The sequence below is a fragment of the Tenrec ecaudatus genome, chromosome 5, assembly GCF_050624435.1.
Source record: "Tenrec ecaudatus isolate mTenEca1 chromosome 5, mTenEca1.hap1, whole genome shotgun sequence".
Classification (NCBI taxonomy): domain Eukaryota; kingdom Metazoa; phylum Chordata; class Mammalia; order Afrosoricida; family Tenrecidae; genus Tenrec; species Tenrec ecaudatus.
In genome coordinates this window covers 38,428,515-38,455,188 of record NC_134534.1, presented here as the reverse complement: position 1 = coordinate 38,455,188, position 26,674 = coordinate 38,428,515, and the positions used below count along the sequence as shown (strand labels likewise).

Sequence of the window (26,674 nt, the reverse complement as noted above, 5' to 3'; positions counted from 1 at the left end):
AGACCCCAGCCTAGAAAACCCTGCAAGCAAGTTCTGCTCTTTCGTGGGACGGGGTGGGGGGCTTCTGTGATTCCAAATTAAATGGGGTTGGCACGTAACAACAACCACAAAGCTTAGAGGTTGGGTGGGAAGGGAACATCACAGGAACTGGCACCTACACGGAAGAGGAGAGAGAACAGCTGAGACGCAGCTCACTCACGAGGACTCTTACTGTGCCAGCCCCAGTGGCTCTTGGCTGCTGATCATAAGGTCAGAGGTTCAAAGCCATAAACTGCTCCTTGGAAGACGGACTTGGCATCAGCTTTGAAAATTGTACCAAGTAAGTCCTCAGAGTCCTGCCGGATTGTTAGAAGTCAGAATCAGCTCCATGGCGATGGGTTACTGACTAAGGAAAACCAAGATGACAGCATTGGAAATGTAGGGGGGAGTGCGTGCTCTCTGTCCTGTTGGGCACAAGTCAGAATTGACTTGGTGGCAACAGGTTTTTGTTGGTGGGGCTTGTTTTTTGTCTTTTGGGTTTTTTGTTTTGTTTTCTTGTGGCAACAGGGTTTTTTGTTTTGTTTTGTTTTTGTAAAGGAAAATCCTGACAAACATATAACTGACCTATTTGGGGATGCATTTCAATAGTAGTTTACTTTCTATTGTTTTCTGAATTTTCAGAATAGCCTGGAATGTTCCAAATGAAAGTATGTAACCACAAAGCCAGCCTCACACAAAGTTGTGAACTGAAGAAAGTTTTTCTCTGGCTTCCCTTCACAGCTCTTATGAATTCCCACAATTTTCTCCTTCCCGTGGCCCCATTGTCGGCCCGGCAATTTCACTGCCCTCATTAAACTCTCCAGCAGCTTCCCACCGTCCTTTCCAGCTTGGCGTGCCCCAGTCGTGGGCCTCGTCCCACCCCGTGCGTCACGGCTGCACCGCCATCGCCGTGATCGCTGCTGTCACGGTGTGCTGTGAATTCCTTAAGCTACTGTGCGAACTGATGTAACGGCTCATTTGCATAAGTTACTGATATGGTTTCTTATGTAGGACTTCAGAAATTAGTTGTAGAAGCAAGTTTGGGGCCTTTTCACCTCGTTTTTCTATGTAATGGGCCACCAACAAGCCTGGATTGAGCTCTATGTGTGATTTGTGTATACCTCCTATTTGTATGAAGGGTCCTCGGTGAAGCAGTGGTTATGCACTAGACTGCTGACCCAGAGATCAGCTGTTGAACTCACCAGCCCTTCTTAGGGAGAAAGCTTCGACAGGCCTGTTTTCAGAAAGATTTGCTGCTAAGGTGTGTCTTTGTACTGCTGTTCCTCGCCATCGGGTGGAGCTCTACTCATGGTGACTCCTAGACTAGAACCGCTCCAACAGGTCTGCCCTTTGGTTTCCAAGGTTGTACATCTTTACAAGAGCAGGCGACCTCGCAGGAGTGGCTGGTGGGATTCGACTGCTGAGTTTGCAGTTAGCCACTATTGTGTAACTTATACCACCAGGGTTTTCGTGTGTGTGTGTGTGTGTGTGTGTGTGTGTGTGTGTGTTTTCCTGAGCTCATTAGTTCTCTTCCAAAGGCATTCTCATACATCCTTTTAGGAGTTTAGTCGCCACGTGCCACGTCTCAGTCACCCCAGACGATGAGCATCTTAAGCCAAAGGCTGCTGACTCCTCGCTAGTGAGAACGATTCCACGGGGGTTCAGAAGGGACTCCTGCTAGACGATGCTCCTTTTGCTCTCGAGTCACAGTCTGCCTGGAGTGCCATGTTGTCATGGGTGTGCTGCAGGAGACCCTATTAACCTCAGGTTGCCATGTTCCTGAGCATCCTGATTCAAGAATTGCTTGTGCCCTCCAAGCCCAATCCATTGTTGAGGACGGCAACAAGCAGAACTGGCCATCACAATGACCCCATTCTTGTAACAATGCCCAAGCTTTTGTATTGTTTTGTTTTCATGTGAAAAAGATTTAAAAAAAACAATAGCCAACATTTATTAGTTTTCACTACATGTTATTAAATGCCCATAGGAGCCCTGTTAGTTTAGTGTTTACACTCTGGGCTGCTAACCTCAAGGTCAGCAATTCAAAACCACCAGCCGTGCCGATGGAGAAAGACGAGGCTTCTACTCTTGTAGAGTTAGTCTCAGACACCCACAGGAACAGTGCCACCCTGTCCTAGAAGGTAGACAATGAGTGGGCATTGACTTGATGGCAATGAGTTTTAGTTTTGTTTATTTATATATTGGCAATGAGTTTTATTAAATGCTCTGTCTCATTGCTCCTCACAACAAGATAGATGATCATTTTGAATTATATTCTTTTTAGGGATCTTAGAAGTAAGGCTAGAGAACTTAACTTTCCAAGAACTCATAGCTAATGGAGCTAGGATTTAAATGCCAATTTTTCTGAATCCCAAGTCCATGCTGTCATTTTGTATATATCTTTGAGGATACTCTGTAATGCGCCAGAGACGGGGAGTGGGGGGTAGGGGGATGGGGTAGGGAATCATCCTGGGTGTTTATCTTCATTCATTCGTTTGTGAATTATGTATTCATTCAGCAGTTCTTTTTGAACGTTCACTATGAACTCCATACCAGCTGCCATTGAAAACCCATAGCTCTAACCAAATGGAAATGACTCCTGGAAGACGTTGTCGACCAGGGCAGATGCCAGCTATCGGCGTAGCTATAACTTGAAGTACCTGACAATAAAAAGTTGTGGAGCAGAGTCTCATCTTGAAAACCCCTCTTGGAGCTTAGAAAAGAGAGGGGATTTCCCATTCGGGGGGGGGGGGGGGGGGAAGAGGCTCAACTAAAAGTGGCATTTGGTTTGGGTGGATGAGAACGATTTAGCAATGAGACAGAAAGGGAGCAGAGAATGTAGGGCTAGTTCAGTGTGACGGGGAACAACCTTAGAGAACTCTTTGCCCGGCGGTGGAAAGTAAGAAGAGGGCTGAGGAATGGATACCGTGGCTCGTGTCAGTCGTCCTCAGCACTAAACAGAACCTGCGCCTTAATGCCATCACGTGGTTGGCCTCAGGCGCGTGTCACTTCCGTGTCCGTTCTTCCCTCCAGCATCATGCTGCACAGAGAGCTGTGCAAGTCACTAGTTACAGAACAGAGAAGCTGCCTAGTGATAGTAGAACTAGACTGTATCCCATTCAGAGACTCAAGTGAGCTCTGTCCATCCAGGAAGCTTTTGTTGAGGTTCAGATATGTCCCTGTGAGTTTCTGAGACTGTGACTCTTACGAGAGTAGAAAGCTCTGTCTTTCTCCCATGCAGCAGCTGATGGTTTTGAACTGCTGACCTTGTAGTTAGCAGCCCAACGCGTAACCACTACGCTACCAGAGCTCCTCCCAGGGACAGTTCTGCCCTTCCCTATAGGTTCTCTGTGAGTCAGCATCGACTGCATGGCAGTGAGTTTGGTGTGATTATGTCCCGAACACTGTTAGGGTCTCAGGGTTTTTTGTTTTTTAATAAATGTGCTGTTTCTGCCTTCAGGGGGGCCCTAGTGGATCCACACGGTCAGCAGTTGGAGACCACCCATGGCTCTATAGGAGAAAGATAAGCCTTTCTACTACCATAAAGAGTTACAGCCTCAGAACTCCCAAGGGGGCATTCCATCCTGTCCTGTAGGGTGCCTGAGTTGGCTGCAACTAGATGGCAGTGCATTTTTTTTGCGTTTAATTAGGTGTGATACTTTAGAGCCACTGGACAGCTCTAGATAGCCACTCTGAACGTGCAGTTTTATTCTGGTTTTTCTACCTGTGCCCGACTCAGTGACAGTGAGTACTCTCTGCCCTCAAGAAAGCTAGATGTTGCTAAAGGAGGCACGCGCATTTAAGGAATTGTATGTGGTAATGAGTCATGTGATGGGGAGGATGCGTGGATGCAGGCGATACATGGCAGGGGCAGGGACCAGCCCTGGGGATGAGTGCGAGGGGGGAGGGGAAAGAAGAAGCATAGCTGGGCCGTCTTTTTTTAAGACTGATCAGTCCACAGATGAGGGAGGTCCAAAAAGTGCCTGGAAGGAAGTGATGATACATTTTTGGAGCCCCCTTAAACTTCGTGGAGCCCCCTTGTATTACGACGATGTTAGGAGCTCTTGGTCTGTAATCCATATGCTCGGCAGTTCAAAACCACCAGCAGCTCCTCTGGAGAAAACTGGGCTTTGTACTCCTGTCAAGAGTTACTGTCTCGGAAACCCACAGCGGATCGCTGAGCCGCCAGTGACTCAATGGCAGTGTGTTTTTGAGAGTACCACAGTCATTGGTTTGTAAGCGCTCTCTGTGACTAGAAGAGTTACTCACCTCTATGCCATGGACTGTCTGCCCCCTCCCCCCACCCCCACCAGTTGCTGTCAAGTTGATTTGACTCAGCGAACCTCATGTGTGACAGGGTTCTCAAAGGATCATTTTCACATGTAAATCACCAGGCCTTCTGGGGTTTTTCTTGCACTCGAACCACCAACCTTTCAGTTATTAACTGAGTGCTTTTACCATTCATGCCCCCCACACTCTGTTACCTATCACTGACTGTTACGTATGTCTCACCCTAGTTAGGGTTTCAAAGATTGTATTACATCAGTTGTGGAGTTTAGGGTTTGTTTGGGATCATTGGTTGTTTTTGTTTTTAATTATTAGGGACTCATACAATTCTTATCACAGTCCATACATCCATCCATTATGTTAAGCACATTTGTACTTTTGTTGCCACTATCCTTCTCAAAACATTTCCTTTCTACTTAAGTCCTTGATATAAGCTCCTCATTTCCCCCCTCCCTCCCCGCTCCCCTCTGCCTCACGAACTCTTGATAATTTATAAATTATTATTATTTTGTCATATCTTACACTGTCCAATGTCTCCCTTCACCCGCTTTTCTTTTGTCTGTCTCCCAGGAGGAGGTTATATGTAGATTCTTGTCATCAGTTCCCTCTTTCTACCCGACCCTCCTGGTATGACCACTCTCACCATTGGTCCTGAAGGGATCATCTGACCCAGATTCCCTGTGTTTCAAGTTTCTATCTGTACCAGTGTACATCCTCTGGTCTAGCCAGATTTGTAAGGTAGAATTGGGATCATGATAGTGGGTGGAGGAAGCATTAAGAATTAGAGGAAAGTTGTATGTTTCATCGTTGCTACCCTGCACCCTGACTGGTTCATCTCCTCCCCACAGCCCTTCCGTAAGGGGGTGTCCAGTTGCCTACAGATGGGCTTTGGGTCTCCACTCTGCACTCCCTCTCATTTACAATGATATGATTTTTTATTCTTTGATGCTTGATACCTGGGATCATTGGTTTTTATCCTAACAGAGATTTAGTTCTGTATATATGAAAGGCTACCCTATTATAAGGTGATAAAAACATCAACTGCTGTTTAATTTGTAGTCTTTAACTTTTTATCCTCTCAAATTTACTTTCAGGTAATAAATACTGCAAACACCTGGTTTTTGTTTTACCAAATCGTTAGCTAGTTCTTGCAGCCTCAGTTTTCCATGTTTTTAGTGGTTATAATGACGCCTTCGTTGCATAGTAAACTCTATCCATTACTTGCAGTGAGCACATGGTGGGAGGCCATGGCTGGCCTCCTCTGGCTCCCTTCTTGCCAAGGGGCAGTGCTCCGACACGCCTCCGTTCTCTTTTAGCTACTCCGACGCCAGCCTTCCTCTTTCAACACTCTACTTCTGTGCTGGAGTCCAGAATTCATGGCAAGCACAAAACACGCACACCATACCCACAATGATGGGCGTTGGTTAGGGAAGTCACCACAGCCAAGGTCAGTAAGCAGTCATGGGCTCACAGCAACCCCTCTTCTCAGCCGACCACCAGGTCTCTCTCTGCTCCTCAGCGTCTCAGCCACAGTCCCTTGGTTTCTGCCTCTGGGGGCCAGGAAGCCCGCCTGTCCCTCTGTCTCCCACTCCAACAGCCTCAGCACCGCCCCATCGTCTCTGTGCCACAGTCTTTGGTGTCTCTGGCCGCAGCTTCCTCCACTTCACACAGAGACCTGCAACGTGCTCGTCTGTGACCCTGGACTTTCTCCCTCTGTCCAAGGTGGACCTTCTGCACAGAGAAACCGCTTTGACGGAGGTGTGGTTTTGTCTTTTAGCAGACCATATCCCCAAGGAAACGCAGTGTGACTTGGTCCCACACCCGCGATTAAGATCAGGACTTAGTACACTACTGTAGCCTTTCTTATTTAATTACTGTCGCTTTATAATATACCGTTAATGGTTGTTAGAACTGAATCCCCTTTATTTCTGTTCTACTTAAGAATATTCTTGAGTGGGCCTTTTAAAAGAAAAGAAAAATTCTAAATGACTACCTTTTGCAATCTCAGAAAATAAAACAAACCCACTGCCACTGAGCCAGATTCCAAATCATAGCGACCCTCAGTGGAGTTCCCAAAACTGGAAATCTTTACAGCAGCAGACAGCCTCATATTTCTGCCCTGAGGCAGGTGGTGGGTTTGAACCTCTGGTCTGGTGATAGCAGCCCAGCACCTAACCGACAGTGCTATCTGGGTTCCTTACCCCTGTTACAAGTCCTATCGCTGTTAAAACCATCAATGGTGGTTTAGTTTGTATTTCAACAACTATAGAAGCATGGTCTGTATTTGCAGTTGCTAAAATCATGTTTATTTGTTCCTAGGTCCCTTGCAGTTTGGAATACTGGGATGAACTCCAGAAAGTTTTTGTGGTATTTCGAGAATTCAGTTTGTCTGAAAGCAAAGTTTGTGAACTGCAGTTGCCAGATATCAATCTTGTGACTGACCAGAAGAAACTGGTATCCTCGGATCTTTGGAGAATTGTCCTGAACAACAGTCAAAATGGTGCTGATGACCAAAGGTAACTCCATGAACAATGACGTAATGGCGTGGTAATGGTCGGAAGCAATGGGAGGGAATGGGCAAGTCCTTTTTGGGTATCTGATCACCCTCCACCTAGCTGCCTCTTCGCTGTCTAGTAGTAACTGCGTCTGGCTCAGCTACAGATGAGAACTAGGAAAATGATGATCTTTCAAAGTCTGCAGATCCTGACTGAAAACAAGTTTCTTACATATAAGAGGAAAAAATATTTTTAAATTTTAAAAAAATAAAAATCTTGAACCCAAAACATAGAGGAAAGCTTCCAATACACCTCAGTAGACTTTTTAAAAATGTACATTTTATGTGATACAAATATAGCAAAGCATTTTACAAATCAACATTTTTTACATGTACAGTTCTATATCCTTGATTGTGTTCATTATGTTCTACAATTCTCTCATCACTGTTCATCCCAACTCACTCTCTCACTGTGAGCAGAAACACAAGTGCCCCCCGGCTGCCACTGATCGGTGTTGCTGTATGTACATTTGCCTGTTGTAAACGTTTCATAGCCACCCCTTTTGTGACGGCCTTCTTCCACTCAGCGTGGTGTCTCAAACACCGTTCATGTTGTAGCATGTAGTAGACTTTACTCCTCTCTCAGGCTGAGCCCCTTGTAGCACAGTGGGTTACACAATGGGCTGCGAACTGCAAGGTCAGCTATTCGAAACCACCAGCCGCTCCTCGGGAGAAAGGTGCGGATCTCTGCTCTCTAAAAGCTTAACTGGCTCGGAAACCCACGGGAAGTGCTCCGCTGCCCTATAGGGTCACTGTGAATCAGAACCGACTCAATGGTAGCGAGTCTTGTGTGAGAGCTTGACATTGTGCATTAATCTGTTGATGGACATTTGCGTTGTTTGACCTCTGAACCACACCAGTGAATGTTGCTGTTCCTATCTGTTTGCATTACTGCTTCCGCTTCTTCGGGGCTCTGGGCTCAGGGCTGTCAGGGCTGTCATTTCTGGGTTGTATGGTGGTTCTATATGGAATGTTTGGAAGAACTGCCAAGCTTCTCCACTATGGCCGGACTATTTTACAGTCCCACCAGCAATGGGTGAATGTCGCAGCTTCTCCACAGCCCTGTCAGCACTTGTTTCCTTCCCTCTTTTTCCTATCGGAGCCATCCTGATGGGGATGAAGTGGTGTCGCGTTGTGTTTTGACGACATTGCGTCACAGTGGGTTGAGCATTAATGGTGAGGGAAGGATGAGGCAGTCTGTTTATGCAAGACAGCCTGACACGGAACCCTAGGGCAGCTGTGCTCTGTCCTAGAGAGGGGATGTCTGTGTGCCTGACTCGACTCTACGCTGGTGGGTTCGTCTGGTTCTGGAATGATGTTGAGTATCTTTTTCACATACTTGTTAGACATCTGTGTAACCGCTTTCATAATTTATCTATTCCAAACCTTTACCCATTTTTTTTATTAGACTATTTCTCTTTGTTGCTACGCTATTAGAGTTCTTTCCGTATTCTGGTTATTAGACCCTTATCATATAGATGTTTTCCCAAATTTCTCTCCCACTCTCTAGATTGTCTCTTTGGTTTCTTAATAAATCATAGACTCTTTGTAACACAGTAATAATTCTGTGTAGCGAGGCGGTGAAAAAATTCAATAAATTCACTTGCCTCTTCCACATAAGGTACATTCTAAAATGTTTTTCATGTTAAATGTTTGAAAAACAAAACAAAAATGTTAAATACCAACTTTCAGATATTAGGGATGCCTTGCTGTTTGTTATTTTCAAGTGAATTTCAACTCATGGTAACCCGTGTGTTACAGAGTCGAGCTACTCCGTAGGGTTTTCTTGGCTCTGATCTGAATGCAGGGGCCCGAACCGCCAGCCTCTAGGTTAGCAGTCTGTTGCACCACCCAGAGACCTTTAGGAAAACTTAGCTAACGGAATTAACTTGTCCCCAGAGGGTGTCGGATAGCTAGAGCTGTGGGCCACAACCCCTTTGGGGGACAAACTACCCTTTCCCGGGGGTCGCTCGATTCATAACAGTAGCAATGTTACAGTTATGAAGCAGCAATGAAAATAATTTCATGGTTGGGGGGGGTGGGTGACCACAACATGAGGACCTGTATGAAAGAATCCGGCATGAGGAAGGTTGAGAACCCATGAACTAGGGTCTATTTGGCCATCAGGACATTCCAATTCCGCACCTCTCTCCTAAAGGAGATCCGGTTAATAGCAGAGCTGACTAAATGGTATCCATTTCTTGCTTACCTCATTCGAGATTCACTGATTGTGGTAGAGAAAAGTGGCTTCGACAACCTGTTCTTCAGCCCGCCCTTTAGTGCACACATCCCTCTTTAGGCCTTTTGACTAAAGGTCCCAAAAGATAAGACACTAAGCCATAGTCAGAACAGCCTACTTGCTTTATATATTTACTGTAGAACTCGCCCCTGAATTCTTAATAATTTGACTAAACTTGTACTCTGTTTATAGCAGTTTCTTAAAGTAGTAAGTGAAAAAAGAGTTCAAATGTCTAAAAATATACATACAGCTAATGAATTTTGCTCATTTTAAATATGTACTAATTTTCCTTTTACCTGGCCAGTACGACATTTTTGTGTAGATAAATCCATAGCAATTGAGTAATTAGCTTCGTGTGTTAGACTGGGTTCTCTAGAGAAACAGAACCAGTGGCATTATACGTGTGTATAAAGAAGGAAATTTACATCAAGGAACTGGCTTACAGAGTTGTAGAACCTGGTAAATCCAATTTGACTCAAGTTCATGGGTCAGATGTTAAGATGGAGACTTTTCCTGAACTCATATCTGCCAGGACTGATGAAGCAGGAAGATGAACTTGGATGCAGGAGGGCCGCGGGCTGCTGGAGGCAGAGGCAAATGAGCCCAAGGTCAGCAGATCAGGCTCCTGGCTGCAGAATCTAATGACTCCAAGGTTGGCTAGCAATGTGACTGGCCGCTGATGCCTCCAAGGGTTGGCAAGCAATATGGCAAGCCATTGGCTCAGATTTAAAGAGCCAGAGTTCAATGCGATAGGTGCAGGATCCACATTAGTGAGAAAAGAGACAGCCTTTCCACAGAGTCTGCTTAAATAAAAGTAGGCCGAACCCCTGAGAAAGTGTTCTTTCCATGGAAGTAAGGCTATGACCTGAGCAGGGATGCAGCGCCTCTACCTAATCCTCTTAAAAGTGCTTTGCTGCTCACAGCAGATCATATGTTAGAGTTCACTACATTATGTTAGGTCACTTCATGAGGGAAGTCTCAGCTGCCAGACCACAGAGCATTGTGGCCCAGCCAAGTCAACACAAAACCTAACTATCAAAAGGAGCTCCCTTATTGTTTTAATATTTTAGCTGAATTTCTGTGCATTGTATATGGTCAATAGCATAGTATTTCAGAGTTTGTGTTTTCTTGTATGTGGTGAAAAATTATATTGTATAAATGTAGTGGGCTTACACACTGAACTGCTAACCTCAGCGTCAGCAGTTTGAACCCACTAGCCACTCCATAGGAGAAATATGAGTCTCTGTTCTTGTAAGGATTTAAAGTCTCGGAAAACCAAAGGGGCTGTCGTGCTATGTCAGGATAAGCGTCGACCTGATGGCAGAGGCAGGGCTGTACCCCATTGAGGTTAAACATGCTGTGAATTTTCTGGGATGCTGCCAGCTTTCGTTCTCACGAGCCTTCTTCACAAGCTCTCAGCTGTGACGTCACCACCTCTACGAAGCCTGCTTGATATGACTTCCTGACACTCCGAGTTCCTCGTGTGTTTCTACTCTGGTAGCACCTCTGACGTTTCTCTTCCCGGGTGGTTGTTCTCTTGCCTTGTAATGCTCTTTGTTGACATGATGGGACTGTGACATATGATGGGACTCACAGATGGGACTGTGAGTTCTCTGAAAGCCCAAGATCTAGTTCTGTAGTTGCTCCTATCATAGGTCTCCCTGGGATACTGCACATCAAGTTTGTACTCAAGGCTCCTCATGGATTTGAGAGGCAGATTACCCACAACTGCAGAGAGAACATCACATTTGGGGGTGGTTGGTGGTGGCATCTATTCTGTGGTCCCCGGTTCACAGAATGCACCTTCTCTTTCCTGGTGACCCTCTCTCCTGCTTCTGCTGACCTGAATACAATCTAGGTAGTACGTCTTTTGTACACACCTGCAGCCACATGGATGAACTTCTTCCTTTCTGTAGATTAAGTCACGAGTCATTCCAACCAGATTTTACTTGTATGAAAAGGTATCAAAATAATGGGCACATGAAGGCAGGCCCCGTGTGCTCGTCATGTCGTTAATGGCACCTAGTGCGCTCACGATTCACGGGCGCCCAGTAAGGAACATGGGCGGACGAGTGTGGGGGTGATGGGGTGAACCAGCTGGAGAAGTCGGAAGGAGAGAAAGCTGGGGACAACGTCAGCAGGGTTACACTGTGGGTTTTGTTGGGCTGCAACACAAAGAGGCAACAAGCTGTGTGCAATGAAGGAAGACAGAGACTCGAGTTGGAGGCCGGTCAGTATGGCCTGTGAATTTGAAACTCCTTTGAAGGGTCGTAGGAACCCTGGTGGTGTAGTGGTTACACATTGGATTGCAGTCCTCAAGGTCAGCAGTTCAAAACCACCTGCCACTCCAGTAAACAGTCGCTGTCTTGGAAACTCGCGGGAGCAGTTTAACCCTGTCCTGTAGGGTTGCTGTGAATTGGCATCCACTCAATGGCAGGGAGTTTGGAAGTTTTCCGTCAACAGTTCACAGGGAATCACTGAAGTTAACCGAATTGTAAGAAACGACTTGCTTATGTGAATGCCTCCTGAACACTTGGTGTTAATGTACTGACTCCAACCATTTGAGAGCTAGCTTGAAGGGGAAAAAACACAACTGTAGGACGTCTCACTGGCAGAGTACTTGGAAATGTAAGCGATTGAACTTTCTCTGATGCTTTCCCACAGCTCTGCAAGTGAGTCTGGCTCTCAGAGCACTTGTGACCCACTCGTCACTCCCACAGCCCTGGCTGCCTGTACCCGAGTCGACTCCTGTTTCACTCCGTGGTTTGTCCCCTCTCTCGGCATCTCCTTCCAGTTCGCTCACCTGGAGCTCCACCTTTGTCATCACCTTGATCAGCTCGGCACAGGTACTCCGCACCTCAGCAGCCGGATCCTAGCCTCTTGATCCTTGTTCTGGCTTGAGTGTTCGTATTGCTTTTTTGGTGTTTACCCAGATAGCTAATTGTCCGGAAGTATAACAGCTAGGAAACGTTTTCATTCTGCGTAGTCCGGGATAAATGATGTCCCAGAATGCTGTGGGCGTTACTCAGACCGCCCCACCCCACCCCTGCCAAAAAAAAAAACCAAAAACGCTCTGCCCACTGAGTGCCGTCCCCTCTTCAGATGTGGTGTTTGTGTGCCTTAGACAGTGAACAATGACCAGGGTATTCTGAAGTTGGTCCACTACACAAGTGTTCCTGCTTTTGAGCCAATTTATGGGCCTGTGAAGTTAGTTACCAAGGTACCAAGCTGACGCTTTTTGAACTGCACTAATTCTTTGCAGCCACCTAATGAGGATTTTTAAGGAAGTTTTTAAAATGGCAGGTTTTACTATTATTCCAACTATGATCTATTGGAAAGAAATACATCTGTCTGTGTGCAATTCCCTGAGCCATTACCGTTTGGTAAATAGATTCCAAAAACAGTTGATATTGCCTGATCGCAAAAGCACGCATACCTTCTGTAAAAGACGGGCAATCCCAAATAAGTTAAAGAACTGCTATTGCTGCAAGCTTGCAAGGAAGAGGAGCAAACTTCCCACATACCCAAAGTAGCCTTTTCAGCATTTTGCTAGTGCTCTTGAATAATTATGGTTACAACGTTGTATTCTGCACCAAATCTTTTAGAGTTAATGCGTTTTGATTCCAGGTATTGGGTTTTCAACCTACACGTAATGGAAAAAGGAAAAATATCAGATGAAAACCAAACACAGCTGCTGTTAAGCATCTTGCCTTTTCAGCAAAAACTGGAGTTTAATCTGCCTCCCCCACCCCCACCCCACCTCAACTCTCTGAGACATGTTTTTGTTTTTGTTGTTGAGATTTGGTTGGTAGATATAGGGCAGAACTATAAAACTCCTCATATATATTTACCCTCCCATCATATTATTTGTCATCTCCTTTGATAAAATGTTTGTGATGGGAATGTAACCTTTGGGCAACATGCAGTATATTTAAGAGACCTTCTAATTGAACTCAACAGAGTTTTGTTGGCAAATATCAAATAGTAACTCAGAGACTAAAATATCTTCAGAAGGGTATTTGAACTTGGCAAACACCAAATGCTTGAAATCAGTTCCCCCCAAATGAATACTTTAAATGTCATTTCACCTTTACACACCCACATTATTAGCTCATCCTTCTTTTCCTGTTTGTTTTCTCAATAGCTCCACCGCAGTACCTGTACCCTTTTGTGTCCGATAAAAACGTGCCGTCTGAACTGGAATACATGATTGTCTCCATCCGAAAGCCGCACGTGTACCTTCGGCAGTGGGCCGATGGGTCTGTGTGCCGGGAGATCCGGTTCTCTGCCCAAGCAGAGTGTCACCTTCTGGAGTGCAGAAACGTCACGATGCAGAGTGTGGTCAAGCCCTTCAGCATCTTTGGACAAATTGCAGTTTCCAGCGAGGCAGCAGAAAAGCTGCTCGACTGCAGCCTGCTCATCGATTCCGTGTTCCTAAACTTTGGACAGCACGCAGTTCATTCTCTGAGCACTGCAGTGCAAGCTTGGCAACAGGTAGGTGCATTCCAGAGCAGCTTGCACTTGGCCGCGATCTTTTATTAGGTACTGTATGTTATCAATTCTAATAAGAAGTTAACCACAAGTGAAATGCGAGAGAAGCAAGAATTTGGTGGGCACCACAATATGTGGAGCCTTCCCCGTTTGGGCCAAGGGACGCATGTTCGTTTTTAAAACTTTGGAGACTATGAATTCTCTACACGTGCATTGGAGATCATGCCCACATTTTTTCTTTGGCTAATATACCACATCTGTGTGGAAAGTAACATGTTCCCAGAAATGTTTCCCACGTACTGTGGCTTTAGCCTGCCAGAGCTCCAACTTAGCTGTGCGTAGAATTGTCTAAGCAGCCCTTGCAGAAACGAAGAACCTGTGTGGGGCTTTCCATCTTTTCCAACACAACAGACACTAACAAGGGTGGGCAGGCTTGAGATGTGGCCACAGCACACTGTTAGTCTCTGATGATCGTTTCTGGTGGTGTGATTCCCTAAGGGGCACTGGGTAGCGGATTGTTGTGGATCAATTAGAAAGCCAGTAGTAGTTTTTCGCTGTCATCTCGTAGCAGAAATTAGCTTCAGCAAAGCAGTTGAGGCTTAAGTCTGTCTCTGCCGAGGACCCTATTTGACGTGGAGTGCCTGGCTGCTTCCCCTGGCAGGTATAGTAGTGTGCAGCTCGTTCAACAAGTGGCAAAGAGCTCTCTCCTGCTTCCAGGGCTGATGCTGAGCGCAGCAGTATCTCCCATCAAAGTAGAGACGCCTCTCCACATCATCCGTATTCTGTGCGCTTGTGTGTGCCTGGCTTCCCAAGAGCGGTGGCCCGGCCTCCCGTGCTGACCCCTTGAGGGCCTTGGGGGCAGGGAGCGTGCAGGAACCTTCATCCGCGAACTGCAGAATTTTTACGGGAGTAAACTGCTTTCTTTATATGCATGAAGACCTATACAAGACGAAGGAATTAATTCCCTCGCATGGCACTACAATAGCAACGGGAACGAAGATAACACATCTGTTTTGTGTTCTAGGATTCTTTTTTAAGGGCATTCCATGGTTTTCTTGTTGCAAAGGACATGCGTAAAATAAGAGCTAGTGTGATCGAAATCTTTGCAGCTGGTTCAAATCGGGATGTGAAAAAACCCTGCATGGCTCCAATTTCTGTTTTTTGTCATATTTTGAACAATCCATTTAATAAAAAGCAAGCCCAGAAAATATAAAAGACTCATTGATAGAGCATTTACACTCAGGATATTTTTGTCTTGGTATCAGAACCATTATAAGAGGACTCGTGCATGGCAACTACTGCAAAATGGCCTTCAGAAATATCAGTTTGTTCCCAGGGAGAGCGCATTCTCCTAGACACCGCCATACATATAAATAAAACACGGTGCATAAATATTTAAATGTTTTAAACCACATCAGAGTGTGAATGACTGACTGGCTAACACAATGCCTTGAAGGAATATTCTGATTTTCTTTCTTTTTTTATTTTTTCAAATGGAACTGTATATTTGATTAAGTAGAGCCATATGTCACATAGCATATTGCTGACAGGTACATTCTATGAATAGTTAGTTCTGATTTATACAGGGATTTGGCAATGTTAACATGAGCCACAAGAGGATATACTTCTGTAATTGTTGCTGTAATTTTCTTGTTTCCTCCCATGTCAAGGGTACTTGCCACCAAGTTTTAATGTGGTAGGCATCTAACCCTGTGTAGTCTAAAGTAAACACAAAAACGCACCACTTCTAATTTCTAGGACATTTGGCATTGCAGTGGTCTTCCAGAGGGCTAGTCAGTCATTGTTTCGTAAGATGTTCTAAATGTGGTTTATCCCGTTAGAGGGGAAGTTTCATTTCCCAAGCTTGGATTTTACTGTGGGTGGAGGGTGCATCTACAGTGTGGTCATTGCCAATGGGTGAGGTGAATTTAATAGAAGAAAAGATTTGAGTCCTCTACACAGTTTGTATCTGATTCAGATCTGAGACAAGCCGTTCTTACCCAGCGTGGATGGACCAGACAGCTGAAGCATGGAACAATTTGGCCTTTCCACCTTCAGGCCAGGAGTTCAAGATTAGCAGACGCCTTCATCGGTGTCTGATTTCAATAGCATAGATTTTTCTCCCTCCTCATGTAAAGGATGAATATTTTGTGAAACCAGCTTAAGGCCCAAAATGCTACTTGCAGTTTGCTTCCCGAGAGGGCTTCAAAAACATTTGTGGAGAAATTCCATTATCTCTTAATGCCGTTTTTCCACAACCTTTTCCAATTCCCAATTTTTAAAATAGATATCTTTTAAAGAAGAATGTTTTTAATTATTACACTCATGTGTCCTATCTTACACCAAATAATATCCTGTTTAATAGCAAATGTCTGTCACCACTCCCATCACAGATCTTAGATACCGATCAGTCATCTTTTAATCACAAATCTGACTGAGTGTGCTGGGGTCCAGCCTACATGATGTCACACAGCATGCATATGAACTTTTTACAACACTCCAGAATGTAAGGCATTCCAAGAAATGCTTACACTTATTGCAGTTATAATGAACTCCACAGATGAAGGGGCAGCCGAGAACCCGTTCCCCGAGGACTTTGAATATTCTTTAGAAAAATGTAAACAACCCCCTTGTGTTCTTTAATTTACATTTTTTCCTAAAACCCTCATCAGTTATTAAAGGTCAGTTTTGAGAGATGAGGAAAGTAGTAGGATTGGTTTCTAGAATATATTTTTCCTACTCAATCCCCATGTGGTGCCTTCACCTCAGTGTTAGCAGCAGCTTGATCCCAATCTATTACCAAAGCTGACTTTCCATCTCGGGACATCTAACTCCGTGGAAGTTTGTAAGCATAGCCTTTCCTTCATTATTTGTTCCGTTGGACTCACAGGAGGGAGCTGTGTTTACAGGGAAAGCCATTTTCAATCATTAGAAAAGCCCGCGTTACAGAGCTAAGTAAACGCCATGATTCCAGTCTGATTAAAGGTTTATCAATAAATATATGAGCTCGGGTCAGACAGCATAAAGTGGATGCGAGCAGGAGAGTCAGAAGGGGGCCAGAGCCAGGAGCTACTGGAAGAAAAGTCCTCCGACTGCGATTAGCCGGTAACTCCTACGTAGTCAAATTAGAGGTAATTTTTTCCAACGAGCTGTATTTTCTAATTTTCCACCAGAAACAATCTATTATGATTATAAATTTACAAGTTAAGTGTACTCAGTAACAACAACCATGCCAGAAATCATACTCAGCATTACCCTGCATCAAGTCTAAAGACCCATCGTCATGCCCATTGATTTGTTAACAGTAAACAGAAATGCCTGGTGGAGAATTAGAGCGCATTCTGTGAACATAAAACGGGGGAGCGGAGTTGCTAACCTTATCTGGGGAGGCTCTCAGAAGACTGCTCTAGAAGGTGACCTTACCACGGGAACCCAAAAGCCGAGCAGGAAGGAGATCCTCAAGCCAAGAGGTGGAGAAAGACGGCGGTTGACAAGTTGGGTGAATTGAAAGGGGGCCAATGTCATGTTGGGGTCAGGGAACGAGCTAGTGGCGCCGGAGGGTGTGGTGAGCAACCCAAGAGTGACTCGAGATGGGGCGGGAGACCTGGGCAGAAGCCAGGTGAGGCAGGACGTGCACAACCCTACCACGTTTCAAAATCATCTGAAAAGTAAAAGTCACAGAAGAGAGTTTTGTGGTAGAGAGTCCATCAGTGCTGGTTGTGGTTCCTTCTGAATCCCCGGGCAGAGTGCACCTGGTCCGTGTGCCCAGCTGCTAACTCACTGGGAGGGTGGAGAGTCACGTGCACCCACAGCGAGCGGTCTCCGAGGAAAGCCCTGGAGATGCACTGCCGCAGACCCAGCTGTTGCAGACAGCCCTGTGGGGGTGGTGCTGGTCTGGTAGACACGAGGTCACTGTGACCGGGACCCCGTTCCACAGCAACGGGCTTGGCTTTGGTTCTAGTTGCGTTGGCCTCACCGAGCCCAGGAGCCTTTTGGTGACTGAGCGCACTAGGCTTAGTTAGCTCTGAGAGAGCGGAGAGGGTGTGTGAGAAGAGCCAGCTATCAGGAGGTGCTCAGGGAGTCCTCGAGGGCCTCTGAGGAAGGGAGGGACATCAAGCACTACACACTCACCCTAGGTGGCCTTCTGAGGGACTCGAGGTGGCCTGTTTCCCAAGATACTTCTGTTCCAGAGTCAGTTCTAACCCTTGTCTTGTCCAGAGTCCAGGTGTTTCTTGCTGGACCCCGGTGACTTCACTGAATCTTTATGCTCCTGAGTATTGAAGTAGCCAATGCCGGTGGGTGACCTTTTGACAGTGTTTCGATCCACACATTGAAAACAGATGCCAACTGGACAAGCATCAGTTATATGGTATCTCCCATTATCTGCGAATCGATGAGCTAATGAGGGGTTTCTTGTTCTTGTGTTCTCCGGTCAGTTCTTTTTTATTTTACCAGAAGTTTGTGTGTTGCTTTTAAAGCCACGACTTAACCAGAGTGATGAACGTCAGCACACACTCCTCTGTTGTATTTTGGGTAAGACGGCAACCACTGGAGGTCCATTAAATCCAGAAAGGCCGTGTCAACGCAGTGGGTTGGGCTAGTTTGCTGAATACTGATTGGCGAAGGACGTTGGCTGAGTGATGGCTATTAGCTGAAACAGATCCTGACAACTGTTTTTAAACCAGTACCATCCTCTCTCCCAAAAAGTGCAGTTTGGCCTGCACTGACCCTGGGGTTGATCTGCGATGTGTTCCAGGGAGAGTGAAGACTACTTGCGTCTCTCCCTGCACAATCGACACCTGCACACACACATGCATCCACCCTCCCACTTAAGGGGCCTGGGGATGCATGCCTAACCAATCCTTCCTTTCTGTGAGGGTGCAGCTGTGGCTTTGGTAATTGGTCTTGATTGGTGAGTTTAGAAGGCCAGGAACGTGGTAATTCTAGCCTCCGGCACTTTGCTCAGAAACATGCACTGCCCAGTGCTGCGTTCATTGTAGCATGTTAATTCACTTTAAAACATGCTAAAAGTCTGCGGGATCGCATTGTTCTTTTGCTCTGCTGTGTATGTGTTTTATTTTTGATATGATTTCTTTTACCCGAGTATAAATCAAAACCCATTCTTGGAACATTTCAGAGCCCTCTCGGGGAGGGGTGGTGGTGGTGATGGTGTGTGTGTGTGTGTGTGTACATATGTGTGTATACACGTATGTGTGTGTGTGTGTGTATAGCATACTTTGTATCCCAAAGCTAAGGACAGCACATCTTCCAGCGTTTCTGTGCTGTAATAATCTCCACTGGGCAGACAGCTGCCAAACGTCTTGCAATTAATCTGATGCACCGTTGGTTTGCGTCTTCTTTTTCAGAACAAATGCCCTGAGGTGGAGGAGCTGGTCTTCAGCCATTTTGTGATCTGTAATGACACACAGGAGACACTGCGGTTTGGCCAGGTGGACACGGATGAAAACATGCTTCTGGCCAGCGTCCACAGCCACCAGTACAGCTGGCGCTCCCACAGATCCCCACAGGTACTGGAGGCGCAGCCTCACCAACGCCGATTGTTAGGTCGGGCTTGGCAATTCTTCACCGTGGGCCGGCGTCCAGGTATGCTCCGCCCGTCTGAGGGAAACTCACTCGGAGCGCCCCTGCTTCTCCTTAGAGAGCGAGCTTTTCCTGTTTCGCAAGCCTGGTGTTGAAGGGGTACACTCCGGAGCCACATATGGAGGCCCGGCCTCCATTTTTCTCGTGTGTAAAATGGGGGTACGGGGGCCCTATTTGGAGGCCCGCGAGGACTGCCTGAGTTGCGGAAGGCAGGCAGTGCTGGGTATGCTGGCAGGCTTTTCTTCCGAGTTTGCGGGTACTCCGTGCCAGGAGCCTGGCATTCAGCCGTCACAGCCTGGCCCCGGGCGCCCGCCGGGGAAAGCCCCAGCAGAGGCCGTGGGGTTTGCAATCGCATCTCCCGGTCACTTTGGACGGGCTCCATTGGAGAGCTGCTTCCTGCGCGGCTACTAGGGGCGGAGCTAAATGCGGGCGTAGATGAGTCCAAGAAACCCTAGGAGGTCCTCTCAGGAATCATGCGTTTCTGAAGCTCTGGGTCGCGAGGAGGAAACGGCTGTGCGCTTGTGGCTCAAAGGAAGTCGTCGATCAGAGAGCAGCCTTCCCATCTGCGGATAGGCCAGCTTCCGGAGGTGCTGTGTGTACCCCGGGCTCCTGCTCGCTCTCTCTTCCAGAAGCTAGATTCTGGTTTCTTACCGTCCTTTAAAAAAAAAACAATCCCCTCACCTGGTGGCCCCGCTATGGGTGTAAAGTTTGGGGAGCGTCGCTGCAGGGCGCTGCTTCCTTAAGTACAGTTACGGACTTGAAATGAATCTGACTCCACAGTAAACTGATGCCAGTCCTGTTGAATAAAATCTGCTCAGCGATTCCTCGCAGGACAGGTTGAGGATGAATCGTCCCCCCTTAGTTTCTCCTTTTCCCTTTGAGAAATGTTCATGCAAACGTTTTCAAGTTGTTTGTCGCCCCCGCCCCCACCCAGTCAGGGTGTTTTCATTGTTAGTGTCTTAAAATGATTTCTTTTTTGTTCATTTTTTCTTGCTGATTTGCAAGCAAGAATGCGTATGTGAGCCTCTAAAACTGCGGTTCTCAACCTTTGAGGACCAAACAACCCTTTCACGGGTCGCCCGATTCATAACAGTAGCAAAATGACAGTGATGAAGCAGCAACGAAGATAATTGTATGGTTGGGGGTCACCGCAACATGAGCAACTGTATTTAGGGGGTCACGGCATTCAGAAGGTTGAGAACCACTGCTCCGAAAGTTTGTGTGAGAGTAGTATTAAATGACAATGGAATTCTTCATGGATTTTAATCCACTTTTTGAAGCCCCAGCAAATCCCAACCACCCAGAGTCATCCTCTGAACTCCAAAATGCCCGTGGTGACTGCCTGCCCAGCCCGAGAAACTGCAGCGGGTGTCCCTGCACGTTGTGCCCTGAAGTCACCTCACCCACTCCCACACAGCAAGGTGCCAGCCCCTGCCAACAGCACACACCGTGGAGCAGGCGGAATGCCCTTGACTCCTTTAGCTGCTCAGGCTGACATCACTGCATTCCCACCCTGAGGACTGCCCAGGGGCCAGGGGCAGGGAGGGAGAGGAGCCTTCAAGCAGCCGGCTCCGGAGTGCGGGGAGCAGGCATCTCCGTGCTGTGGACCTCCAGCCTCTGGGCGGGCAGAGGTGACCACAAGAGAAAAGTGGACACTGCATTGGCACACCTGTCATGTTCATAAGCGGCGCTTTTTAAGTCTTTTTTGTTTGTTTGTTTGTTTGTTTGTTTAATTTGTTTCTCAGTGTATTTCCAGACCATCCTTGTGTGGTTTGTCCTCTGTTAGATGTCAGTTTAGACGAGTGGAAGTGCTGGGCCACACAGTGACTTGGGACCTCTGTGTACAGGCATGCCTGGTTCTCGTGCACTGCGAAGATTCTGAGGTTCTTTAAAACGGGGTTCGAGGCAACCGAGCAGGTCTCCAGGGCCACTTTGCCAACAGCGTGTGCTCAGCCCCATGGCGCTCTCTCATGCTGTGCTCCTCCTCACAGTTTGTCAGACTTTTTTCTAAGTGTTGGACTGCTAACCACAAGGTTGGTTGTCAGACCTATCAGCTGCTTGGTGGGAGAACGAGAAGGCTTCTGCTGCTTTCTGTAGGAGTTGACTGATGGCAGTGGCTTTGGGTTTTTTTAATTATTATTATTTTGGTATTGACTACGGTGTAGGGTATACATAACTTTTTGATGCACTGGGTTTCTCAAAAATCGTGTTATCATGGTATTTGCTTTATTGTGTGATTCACTGTTTAAAAACCAAACAAATCGCTCTGTTACAGAAACGGGTGCCCACTTTATTGCGGTGCCCTGGAACGCATTCTTTACACACAATGCTCTCACCCAGCTAGGTGTGGGCAGCGTGGTTTGTCAGAGTAGCCGTGCTGTGAAGTTTTTAACGAGAAAGCCTGAGATTCAGCCCACATCTAAAGCTAGACTACCATGGGCTCTTAGCCCAAACATGACCCTGGCAAAGCCTCGCCTGGATCACCAAAAACAGTATGACTCTGTTAACGATGGACAAACTGATCACCTCAGACAGGTAGCTGTTAAATGTCTCGTTTTGTTTGAGTTTGTCTTGGTTGGCTGTGTTTTCTGAAGGAAGATTCGCAGGTGAGCTCATCATTCTCATCTTCCTGAGGCCGAATCTTAGATCAAATGTGTGGCCATCAGGGTTGTACCCCGATAGCTCCGTTCGCAGAAGGAAGTGGACTGTAAGACCCACTGCAGCCAAGGGTCTGAAGAGTCCCAGCGAGTCTCCGTGGAATTCCTTACATCCACAATGGCACACTCTGCTGTGTCCGAATGAGAGGCTCCGTCTGAGAAGCTGGAAAACTAACCACCGCTTGAAACTGCACTGGAGGCCAGCCGAGATGTACAAGGGAGCCAACTGCTCCCCCCCCCCCCCCCCCGTCACAGTCCAGGCCACGTTCTGCCTCGCCCTGCGGCTGGGTCTTGGGAGCGCTGGTGTCTGCGTGGTTGTGCAACCCCAGGGGTTAGTCAGTCCCATATCTCTAGAGCGCTCCTGAGGTGCACAGAACTTGACGACACAGTGTGGCCTCAGTTGCAGAGACCAAGGAAGTAGCAGTGACGCCTACAAAGGTTTCACAGAGGTCAAGGTATCTTAGAGCCAGAAGTCCCCAAAGCTGGAAAACCTCCCAGCTTTGAGTTGTTACTGACTCCTGGTAGTTTCTAGCACCAGATTGCAGGCAGAATCACCTGCCATCCTGGATTTCCCAGTTTCTTCTCACTGCCACTGAGTAGACTCTGACTCACAGTGACCCTGTGAGTTTCCAAGATTGCAGTTCTTCACAGGAGTGTAAAGCCTCAGCTTTCTCCCAAGGAATCACCTTTGGTTCCAAACTGCTGACCTTGCAGTTGGCAGCCCGGTGCATAACCACTACACTGCCAGAGGACCTTAAGGGAAGAGCAAAGTGACTTCCCGGGGAATAAGTGGACACACTCAGCTGCCCTGAGTCACACGGGCCACCAACAAAGGGTCTCTGTCCCAATGCCGTAGACGTAAGACTAAGTTGAAAGGTAGCAGTAACCAGTAAGAGGTTGGTCTTCAGAGAAGTGTTTTACATGATGCAAAGTGAAATCTAGGGACTGAAATGTTAGCTTATGACATGTTTTCCCAGATAGGGGCTATAGTGGGCAGCGCAGAGTGAAAGAAAGCTTGTGTGATCTAATCAAACAGTCAACTAGCAGGATTTGTGTATAGACAGTGTAAGTAACGTCCCCTTCTGGTTCAGAGAGAGTAAGGCTTATCAAAACTGGAATAGGAATACCTCCACCTTATACACAAGGGTGGACACACATGATTTTAGATGATACGTATTGTTTTGCAGAATTTACCCAGCTACCGATGCCTAGTAAAAATGGACTCCCAAGCAGAGTTGGGAGAAAGTAATAAAATATTTCTCTAAAATGGAGAGTATTACAAACTCATGAACAATGTCAGATTTTGAGAATGCAAAATATAGCAAGCTTAGAATTCATTTTGAAGAGCAGCAGAGCATCCTGGGAACATCTGAAGTTCTCACCTGACAGTGTCTTTAGGCGCAGGGTCAGCAGACTGTCTATCGAGGGCCACGTAAGACGTCGGGGAGGCTCTCTGGCCTCACAGTCTCTATCCCAGCTACCCAGAGCTACCAGAGTGTACAAAATGAATGAGCATGGCTGGGGTTTTATGGAATTTGTTTACAGACCCTATGCATTTCTTGCAATTTTCACGAGACAGAATATTTTTTTGTTTGTGTTTTTTATTTTGTGCCCCCCCCCTCCCCAGCCACTGACAAGTATAAAAAGCCATTCTTACCTCTCAGGCTATGCATAAGATAGATGGCATTGCCAAATTTGGCCCCCACACTAGGGTTTCTCAAACTCCACTATAGGGTTAGCTAGGTGGAAAAATTGATTTTTTTAAAATCAAGATTTTGATCTTCAGAGATTTCCCTTCTGACCTAAATGTCACAGCCTATCATTTGCAAGCTTAGCAAACAATTTTAGAAGTAAAAAGATAGGTAATAGGTTAAACCTAACTCCTGCAGGCAACCCGTACCAACCAAATAGAAGTAGAGTTTTTTAAAATTGTACTTGTTCTTGGCCTAATCAACGTATAGACAGAAATTTTCCCATTTTCTTTTTGGATGTAAAAAGAACTCAAAGTGATATCTGATCACTTCCCCCTGTCCTAACGGGAATGCAGCAGGCTTTGAGTATCTGCCCATCTTATGGTTAGTCCAGCCAGTTGCCAATGTCAGTAAGTAGACTGTGATTCTTACCCAGTTAGCGCTCTTTCCAAATCCATTTATATGATGCATGTGTACAAATATATCTAGAGAAAGAATGTGTTCCTTGTTGCTACAGCCACCATCTAAACATCTTCAAGCTGATTCAGAGTGAGGCAAGGAGGTATTATTCTGTGTTATTCAGGTATTCTCCTGGGCACGTTGCAGGCAAATTCGTGTGTTTTGAAAAGGCCAAGAAGTAGACACTCTCACACGTTAAAGGTAAAAACTGAATTGGTACTACCTTTCTGGAAAGCAATTTGGTAAGATGCATCAGAGCTATAAAGGTGATCATAGCCTTTAATCTGGTAAAACTCCTACCAGGAAATAAATTCAAACAAAGGTGGATTCACAAAAATGTTTGTCGCAATTTTAATGAAAATGGCAAAAAATAAAAAACAGAAATTTACTTTGAGGAAGTACTTAAGCAAAATCTGGCATATCTGTAAGATGGGCTGTAATGGAACTTTACGTTTTTACTCAGAAAGGGGAAGCACTCCTCTATATAAAGCAGAATATAAAGTTCTGTGTACGTCATATCCTAACAATGACTTCACGGAGGTGTATCCAGTTACCAGCAATGGTTGCCACTGGGTAAGGTGGTAGTTTTCCATGTTTCGCATAATGCCCAGCTTTTTTAGTTAAGGCACTGTAACAAGATGGCTGAAGACAAACGGGTGCATAAGCAAATGTGGCGAAGGAAGCTGATGGTAGCCAGCTATCAAAAGAGATAGTGTCTGGGGTCTTAATGCTTGAAGATAAACAAGCAGCCATCTAGCTCAGAAGCAACAAAGTCCACATGGAAGAAGCACGCCAGCCTGTGTGAGCACAAGTTATTGATGGGATCAGTTACCAGGCATCAAAGAACAAAAAATCATATCATTGTGTGCTCACCACCATGATCCGATCGTTGAAGACAAATGGGTGCATAAGCAAATGTGGTAAAGAAAGCTGATGGTGCCCAGCTATCAAAAGATATAGCATCTGGGGTCTTAAAGGCTTGAAGGTAAGCAAGCGGCTATCTAGCTCAGAAGCAACAAAGCCCACATGGAAGAAGCACACCAGCCTTTGTGATCACGAGGTACCGTAGGGATCAGTTATTCAGGCCTCAGAAGACCCCAAACAATCCTATTGATGTGAATGAGGGTGAGTGGAGTGGAGACCCAAAGCCCCTCTGTAGACACTTGGACACCCCCTCACAGAGGGCCACAAGGAAGGAGTGAGCAGTCAGGGTTCAGTAGAGCACCAGTGAAACACTCAACTTTCCTCTAGTTCTTTAGTGCTTCCTCCCCCTACTCTGGGGACCCCAGTCCTACTGTACAATCTGGCTAGACCAGAGCATGGACACTGGTACGTTTAAGAGCTCTCTACACAATGGAATCCCTCAGGATAACGGGAGCAGCGGCACCATGAGGGTAGGGGGAAGGTGGGGAGAGAAAGGGGGAACCCATCACAATGATCGACATATAACCCCACCCCCACCCCTGCCCAGGGTGATGAACAACAGAAACATGGGTGAAGGGAGACAGCAGACTGTGTAAGCTATGAAAATAATAGTAACTTATAATCTATCAAGGGTTCATGAGGGTGGGAAGTACGGGAGAGAGAGGAAAAAATGAGGAGCCAAGGGCTCAAGTAGAAAGAAACGCTTTTGGAAAGGATGGTAACAGACCATATACACTCGAGTATAAGCTGACCTGAATATCAGCCACGGCACCTAATTTTACCACAAAAGCTGCCTTAAAAAATGTGCTGAAAAACTTGGCTTATGCACGAATATATACGGATTGTACAAATGTGCTTGACACAATGGCTGTGTGGATTATTACAAGAGCTGTAAGAGCCCCCAATCAAATAAATAAAATTAAAGGAACTGAACTATTAATTTGAAGTTAAAATGCCCAGAATCCTTCTCCCTCTTCTCTTTAAGATAAAAGATTTCCAGTGCAGCATGTTTCCCTTGCTCACCCCTTGGTTGCTGCTCTGCCCGTCCCCCGGCTCCCAGCTAGAGTACTCTTCCTACTGGTTCTTGATCACTCTGCTTTTCTGCCATGGTTTCTCGCTAAGGGAACTGATTCTCCCTCCCTTTCCTTTGATCTGTAAGCAATAAATGTTACTTATTCCAGTCTGTTATGAGTGAGCAAACATGTATATTCTCCTAAGGAATTTATTGTCTAATGAGGCAGCCAGAGAATAAACAACTTCCTATCGACGTGGTCCCTATCAGAATAGTATTGCAGTAGTTCCGGACAGGGAGAAGTGCTGGATGACTTAATTCAGTCCCTGGCCAAAGGGAAGTGAGGCCAGAGAATCTAGTCTGACATGAGGATGGGAGTCTGGCAAGACTTGCTGGCAGAATGGGCTATTTGCATTGCATTTGAATGTTTAAGTAAGAGTGAGGCCAATAAAATGGAGGAGGGTGTTCCAGATAAAGGGATCAACATGTGCGAAAACCACAGAGGCACGAAACAATGTGGCATGGTGGGGAACTTGACTAATTTGGCTGTCGTGTCAAGGACATGTGTGAGCTGCAAGAAAGGATGGTCGGTGGACAGGCCCAAAGCGCCTGCAAAGCAGCGTCTCCGACTTCCTCCGGCTTCGCCGGGGCCACGAGGCAGAGGTCAGGCACGCCTCCTCCGGCCACCTTCCTTGTTCTATTCTGACACCAACCGTTCCTCCCCAGCGCTTTGCTTCTCTG

The 26,674-nt window shown here is 46.4% G+C and overlaps 1 protein-coding gene across 3 annotated transcripts in view; it reads left to right on the top strand.

The window, feature by feature from the left end:
• Positions 1-26,674, top strand: part of VPS13B (vacuolar protein sorting 13 homolog B) — a 731,003-nt gene that overhangs the window by 618,490 nt on the left and 85,839 nt on the right. For all 3 annotated transcript variants that reach the window (XM_075549441.1, XM_075549440.1, XM_075549439.1), the window contains exons 40-43: positions 6,625-6,821; positions 11,763-11,944; positions 13,243-13,592; positions 18,956-19,117. In XM_075549441.1, coding sequence (XP_075405556.1) covers positions 6,625-6,821; positions 11,763-11,944; positions 13,243-13,592; positions 18,956-19,117 — 891 coding nt within the window. The remainder of the gene's footprint in view (positions 1-6,624; positions 6,822-11,762; positions 11,945-13,242; positions 13,593-18,955; positions 19,118-26,674) is intronic.